General features: G+C 31.0%; 1 protein-coding gene and 1 long non-coding RNA gene across 6 annotated transcripts; one reads left to right on the forward strand and one right to left on the reverse strand.

The window, feature by feature from the left end:
• LOC107638413 lies at window positions 410-3,843 on the forward strand. 2 transcript variants are annotated; one of them, XR_001619798.2, is made up of 7 exons: window positions 410-909; window positions 1,701-1,768; window positions 1,943-2,064; window positions 2,171-2,255; window positions 2,431-2,563; window positions 2,681-3,226; window positions 3,356-3,843. XR_001619798.2 is itself a non-coding variant. In XM_021120273.1 (3 exons), the coding sequence occupies exons 2-3, from the start codon at window positions 3,092-3,094 to the stop codon at window positions 3,614-3,616; spliced, it is 396 nt and encodes a 131-aa protein (XP_020975932.1). In that variant the 5' UTR covers window positions 2,368-2,563; window positions 2,681-3,091; the 3' UTR covers window positions 3,617-3,843. The 2 variants fall into 2 exon arrangements, 1 of the variants encoding a protein (XP_020975932.1); XM_021120273.1 differs by lacking the exons at window positions 410-909; window positions 1,701-1,768; window positions 1,943-2,064; window positions 2,171-2,255 and having other exon boundaries at window positions 2,368-2,563.
• Window positions 5,108-6,915, reverse strand: LOC110270824. Of its 4 annotated transcripts, none has more exons than XR_002360443.1 (4): window positions 6,813-6,914; window positions 5,955-6,660; window positions 5,607-5,807; window positions 5,108-5,461 (listed from the first exon to the last, which is right to left on the reverse strand). It is a non-coding gene; the product is annotated as an uncharacterized LOC110270824 (long non-coding RNA). The 4 variants fall into 4 exon arrangements; XR_002360442.1 differs by having other exon boundaries at window positions 5,607-6,101; window positions 6,310-6,660; window positions 6,813-6,909; XR_002360441.1 differs by having other exon boundaries at window positions 5,607-6,660; window positions 6,813-6,915.

Genomic DNA, 7,540 nt, shown 5'->3' on the forward strand with positions numbered 1-7,540 from the left:
GTGTGTATCATTCGAGCCAAAAAGAAACAAAAAAAAAAAACAAAAAACAAAATTCTGTCCAAAAGTCATCTATCGAGCACCACTAATAATGAGTATTATTGTGTGTGTATCATTCGAGCCAATGGTGGTGGTGACTGGTGAATCTTAAAATAATATAGTGTAGGACCATGCTATGAATCTATCTATCTATATATCAATGGTATAGAGGAGGATTCATATCTGAAGTGGTATTTTGTGATTTTTTAGATTTTTTTTTTAATTCAAAAAATGTCACTTTAAGAGTCTCATGTCTTTTTGCGTTCCTTTTCTTTCTTCATTTATACTGCTTCTTTCTTCTCCTTTTTTTTTTCTCTTCGAAATTTTATTCATCTCTTCGGTTCTATCCTCTTTTTTCTATTTACAGAAGAAATTCAATGGGTACACTCTCTCTTCATTCTCAACTTAATCCCGATATTTTTTCTTGTTCAAAAATGAACCCATATCTGGCTCTCTGTCGGTGCCAGCTTTCGAATGATTCTTGCCACCTCTGCCATTTCCTGTAGTTGTGAACCATGAAACGCTCTCCAGGGGAGTTGCAGAGAGGCGCTGACGAGGAACGATCGATTGTCGTTATGAGATCCAACAATAGATTCTTTGGGAGGGAGCAGGAGCGCCCTTAGCATCTGGGTGGGCAAGATCAGATGATCCATCGTCAGTTCCTTCTCTCTTTACTTCCTCTTTCTAGAATCTGCGTTGTGGACTGGGGGAACACACCCGATCTATTCGGAAGAACCTTTTCATTATATGTTCCACTAGATCTGGTTTCATTGTGTCCGCCCAATGGATCAAGTACTAAGGACTTCAATTGTTCCTTCATTTAGGAATCATGATGTTGCAAATTCAATGGAAGTTGTTCTTGTTGATGCAGATGTGAGTGGTTGTTCATTGTTCGTTTTTGGTTGATTTTATTTAAAGTAAATGCCATTTCCAGTCCCTAACCATTTGCTCGATGGACTTCCCACCTCCTAAGAAATCTAAACACCCAAATCGGTCCCTATCTACTTTGATATATGTACGTTCCAGTCCCTATCTACTTTGAGTAAATGCCCTTTCCGGTCCCTAACCAGGGACTGAAACGTACATATATCAAAGTAGATAGGGACCGATTTGGATGTTTAGATTTCTTAGGGGGTGGGAAGTCCATCGAACAAATGGTTAGAGACTCGAAAAGGCATTTACTCTTTTATTTATGACTTTTTTTGTTCCTAAATTTTAGTTGTTGTAGCTGTTTTTTTATGCTTAATTTATTTTCGCAGTCTAACAAAATCCATGCAACTGTTAAGAAGCAGTTGATAAATAGGTTTAAAGAGAATATTATTGAAGGACAAACATATCAAATGGCATATTTTAGTGTTGTTCCAAATCAAGGCAATTATAGGATAGTAGAACACGAGTTTAAGTTGGTTTTCCTTAACCGTACAAGTCTTGTTTCTGTCCTTGATGATGCTATCCCCAAGACATGTTTTAGTTTTTGTCCATTTGATGAGCTTTTGAAAATGACCAACGATTATGTTTACTTAGTTGGTAGGTGACTTTGTATCTTTTTTATTCCCTTCATTTTCTTTTTTTCTTTCAGTTTGTTGTTTCTTTTTTGTTGATTATTTTTTTATGAAAATGTGCACTTTTGTACCGTAATTTTATTGATGTTTATTTTCTGATAGATATGATTGGATTGCTAACTTCTGTTGGTGAAGAAAAAGAGTATGTGAAAGACGACAAAGTGATGAAGGTGATTGTTCTTGAATTATCTTCAAAAGAGTTTGTTTTGTGCATCTTATCTTCATATTAATTATGTTTTATATTAGTTGCCTATTATTTATGTTATGAACTGTCCTATGAGTTTTTAGTGGTATTTTATATTGGATTGTTAATAGATCTAAGTTTTTTAAAATATTTTTTTTAGGTTGACAATACCCTGTGTTCTATTTGGGGAGTACATGGATGAAGTGCATCATTTCTTAGGTTCTGGTTATATGGAGCAGCCAGTTGTTGTGATTCAACTTGCCAAAGTTAAATTCTTTAGGGGTAGTGAATATTATAATATTCAGGCTTCTCAATTTTTTCTGAACTCTCTATTTTATATTTATTTTCCTGTTTCTCTTTTTTATTTATTCAGCCGGTTGTTTTGTAGGACAAGTTGGTCTACAAAATATTATGCATGCTACTCGCCTGTTCTTTAATCCTAATTTGGCTGAAGTTGTTGATCTCAAAAACAGGTTATTAGATAGTATCTTAATAAATGATATGTTTAGTTCATTGGTGTTCCTATTTATAGTTTTAACTTAGGTAATATGATTTCATTTTGTTATCTTTGTTTGTGTTTTAAGTTTAGTTGATCTTATTTCTGATTTTTTTTATCTTTTTCTTTTTTTATTCTTCTGTGATGATTAGTATGGTTGATCAAGGTATCAATGGAACACAACCATTGTTTATTGCTAATGAGGGCAAGGGTGTTTTATTGGAAGATGATTTTATATGGCTTACTTGAAGGTGCACTATTGAGGAACTTCATGATAACAATGAGGTTTATTAAGTTTTCGATGTCTTTAGTCAATTTTGACTTAGTTGTTTTTTAATAAAAAAGTTATGCAAAGTTATGTTTTTCATTTGTATCTCAAGGTTTATTTTTATGTTATAATAGGAAGGGTCTTTTGTGATTTTTGGTATTGTGAGATCTATTGTGGAAGAAGGACCTTGGTGGTATTCAGCTTGTGTTTGTGGGAAGTCAATTCAGCCTCAAGGTGGTGCATATTATTGTGATTTTTGTCAGTACTATATTACCAATGTGACTCCTAGGTTTGTTGTGTTTATTCTGTTTGGGGAGGTTCAAAAGGATGCAAGTGTATGGTTTATGCTTTTTTTCTTGTTGTTGAATTTAGTAATGGATAAGGTCTGTTTGTGTCATGTATAATTGTATCTTTACTGTGCTTGAGTGTGTCATTGGTCCTTGATTTTTCTAAGAACTATGTGTTCAAATTATTTCACAGGTTGTTTGTGGAAATCGTTATCCTGTGAGTTCTAACAATTGCTGGGGAAAAAATTGCTTCTTAAGATGGATACCAAGAGTGTTGGTGCTGATAAATATTTCGAAACTTTTCATGTGAGAAGAGTTTCCGATGATGCTGCTATTATTGCCATGTTTGAGTTGTTTAACTATGATGCTGATGATGAGCGTATTCCAGTCAAGGTTGCCTCTTCAAACTCCTGTATTTGATATGTGTCTCTTTCATAATATTGTTTTAGTTTATTCATTTCTTCTTCTTTATTGGTTTCTTGTCGTTTGATTTTCTTTTATGTTTTTATAAATCCTGTTTAGGATGGTTCTTTGGGAAAGATCTCTTTAAGTGACCATGAATATATTGTTGGCAAGAAAGATCTGTGTGAGGTGTTGGGCGAGGATATTTCTTCTGATTGGATTTGTCTCAATGTGAAGACAAACTGCGAACTTTTTATTGATTTTCTTGGTGAAAAGGATGTTGAAGTTCTTGGATTGGATGATATAAGCAGTAAAATTGATATTATGAAACAGAAAGGAAAAACTGAAACAAGTTTTTTAAACACTATTTTTCTACCATGAGTGTTGTTGCATGTAGAAGTGATTACAAAAGGTAGACATTGTATTATTTTTGTCTTCTATTAATGATTTCTTGTTATATATGTTCTAAACATACTGAATGGACTTGATTTAGGCGTTTCTTTAGCACAAGATAACATTGGCCAAATGATAAAGAATCAAGAATTATATTTGGTGCATACAAAGGACGGGTACACATTTAAACTGATATATACTTTGTGCCTTTTTTTGTAGTAACCATGTGAAAAACAGATAAATTACATATAACTGAATTAATAAAATCTATTATAATAAATTAAATGTATGTGATAACTCTCTTTTTTTTTAGGGTGATGTGTTAGTTCCAGATATAATAATTGCTAAATATGGTATCGAGTTGAAAGATGAAATTGTCCTAATTGATCATCGTGACAATTGTATCAAGTTTAAAATAAAAATCCAAGGAAAAAAAAATTGGATACCTTCACATGAGGTAGAAAATTTATTTGCTTTCTATAAGTTTAAAAGTATGGTGAGGATCTATTTAATGTATGTCACAAGTGAAATATTTTTTTTTTACTCCTGTGGATAAGCGAAATGCTCCAATCTATGTGGATTTTTATGAATCTCATTATGTTAAAGATATTATTCGGATATCTTTGTTAAAAGTTATTCAAGATAAGTTAGGATTAAAGTACTTTGATGCATTGGAAGATGTTGCTTCCGGTATAGAAGATAATGGGATGCACGAGAATATGAAAAGGTTAGAATTTACAATTTTTTTTTAATTATTGTTAATTTTGTACATGTTATATTTTAATTAATGTATTTATTATATATAACATGTACAAAATTAATAATAATTAAAAAAAAAACTGTAAATTCTAACATTTTCATATTCTCATATATCCCATTATCTTCTATACCAAAAACAATATCTTCCAATGCATCAAAGTAGTTTAACCCTAACTTATCTTGGATAACTTTTAACAAAGATATCCCAATAATATCTTTAACATAATGAGATTCATAAAAATTCACATAGATTGGAACATTTCGCTTATCCACAAGAGCAAAAAAAATATATTCCACTTGTGACATACATTAAATAGATTCTCACCATACTTTTGAACTTATAGAAAGCAAATAAGTTTTCTACCTCATGTGAAGGTATCCAGATTTTTTTTCTCGAATTTTTATTTTAAGTTTGATACAATTGTCACGGTGATCAATTAGGACAATTTCATCTTTTAACTCGGCACCATATCTAGCAATTATTATATCTGGAACTAACACATCACCCTAAAAAAAAAAGAGTTATCACGTACATTTAATTTATTATGATAGATTTTAATAATTCGATTATATGTAATTTATTTGTTTTTCACATGGTTACTACAAAAAAAAGCACAAAGTATATATCAGTTTAAATGTGTATCCGTCCTTTGTATGCACCAAATATAATTCTTGATTCTTTATCATTTGATCAATGTTATCTTGTACTAAAGAAACGTCTAAATCAAGTCTATTCAGTATATTTAGAACATATATAACAAGAAATTATTAATAGAAGACAAAAATAATACAATGTCTATCTTTTGTGATCACTTCTACATAAAACATCACTCATGGTAGAAAAATAGTGCCTAAAAAACTTGTTTCAGCTTTTTCTTTCTCTTTCATAATATCGACTTCACTGCTTATATCATCCAATCCAGAAACTTCAGCATCCTTTTCACCAAAAAAATCAATAAAAGGTCTGCAGTTTGTCTTCACATTGGGACAAATCCCATCAGAAGAAATACCCTCGCTCAGCACCTCACACAGATCCTTCTTGCCAACAATATATTCACGGTCACTTGAAGGGATCTTTTCCAAAATACCATCATAAACAGGATTTATTAAAAACATAAAAAAAATCAAACGAAAAGAAACCAATAAAAAAAACAAGGAATAAACTAAAACAACATTACGAAAGAGACACATATCAAATACAAGAGTTTGAAAAGGCAACCTTGACTGGAGTACGTTCATCATCAGCATCATAATTATACAACTCAAACATGGCAATAATAGCAGCATCATCGGAAACTCTTCTCACCGGGAAAGTTCCGAAATATTTATTAGCACCAACACTCTTGATATCTATCTTAAGAAGCAATTTTTTTCCCAGCAATTGTTAGAACATCATAGGATAACTATCTCCACAAACAACCTATGAAATAATTTGAGCACATGGTTCTTAGAAAAATCAAGGGCCAATGACACACTCAAACACAGTAAAGATATAATTATACATGACACAAACAGACCTTATCTATTACTAAATTCAACAAGAAAAAAAAAAGCATAAATCACATACACTTGCATCCTTTTAAACCTCCCCAAACAGATTAGCACATTATTTTTTTCAATAAATAAGAAGTCTCACGATCGAACAATACAAATACACCATGTCCGTCATTCTCAACAGCTATTTTGATCCGATATCTGATCATAGAACAATTACCTAATAAGAAATTTACCAAAAAAAAAAAACACAAGAAAACAACTATAATTAGAAAAAATGGAACAAGGAGAATGAAACAATAGAAGGAAAAAGAAAGAAAAGAAAACAGAAGTCAATATCACATGCAAAAATAAATAAATAAACACAACAAATCTAAGAGTCACATTGGTAACATAATGCTGACAAAAATCACAATAATATACACCACCTTGAGGCTGAATTGATTTTCCACAAACACAAGATGAATACCACTAAAGTCCTTCTTCCACAATAGATCTCATAATACCAAAAATCACAAAAGACCCTTCCTATTATAACATAAAAATAAACCTTGAGATACAAATGGAAAACATAACTTTGCATAACTTTTTTTATTAAAAGATAACTAAGTCAAAATTGACTAAAGACATCGAAAACTTAATAAACCTCATTGTTATCATGAAGCTCCTCAATAGTGCATATTCTAATAAGCCATATAAAATTATCTTCCAATAAAACACCCTTGCCCTCATTAGCAATAAACAATAGTTGTGTTCCATTGATACCTTGATCAGCCATACTAATAAAAGATTAAAAAAATCAGAAATAAGATCAACTAAACTTAAAACATAAACAAAGAGAATAAAATGAAATCATATTAGCTAAGTTAAAATTATACATAGGAACACCAATGAATTAAATATATCATTTATTAAGATACTATCTAATAACCTGTTTTTGAAATCAACAACTTCAGCCAAATCAGGATTAAAAAATAACATTTTGGAGATCAACTTGTCCTACAAAACAACCGGCTGAATAAATAAAAAAGGAGAAACAGAAAAATAAATATAAAATAGAGAGTTGAGAAGAAATTGTGAAGCCTGAATATTATAATATTCACTACCCCTAAAGAATTTAACTTTAACAAGTTAGATCACAACAACTGGCTGCTCCATATAACCAGAACCTAGTTAAGAAATGATGCACTTCATCCACGTACTCCCCAAACAGAGCACAACATATTGTCAACCTGAAATTTTTTTTTTAAAACTTAGATCCATTAATAATCCAATATAAAATACCATTAAAAATTCACAGGACAGTTCATAATATAAATAATAGGCAATTAATATAAAACACAATCAATATGAAGATAAGATGCACAAAACAAACTCGAACGATTATCTTCATCACTTTACCGTCTTTCACATACTCTTTTTCTTCACCAACAGAAGTTAGCAATCCAGTCATATCTATCAGAAAACAAACATCAATAAAATTACAGTACAAAAGTGCACACTTCCATAATAAAAATAACCAACGAAAAAAAAACAAACTGAAAGAAAAAAAAGAAAATGAAGGGGATAAAAAAGATACAAAGTCACTTACCAACTAAGTAAACATAATCGTCAATCATTTTCAAGAGCTCATTAAATGGACAAAAACTGAAACATGTC

The sequence above is a fragment of the Arachis ipaensis genome, chromosome B04 (assembly GCF_000816755.2).
Source record: "Arachis ipaensis cultivar K30076 chromosome B04, Araip1.1, whole genome shotgun sequence".
Classification (NCBI taxonomy): Eukaryota; Viridiplantae; Streptophyta; class Magnoliopsida; order Fabales; family Fabaceae; genus Arachis; species Arachis ipaensis.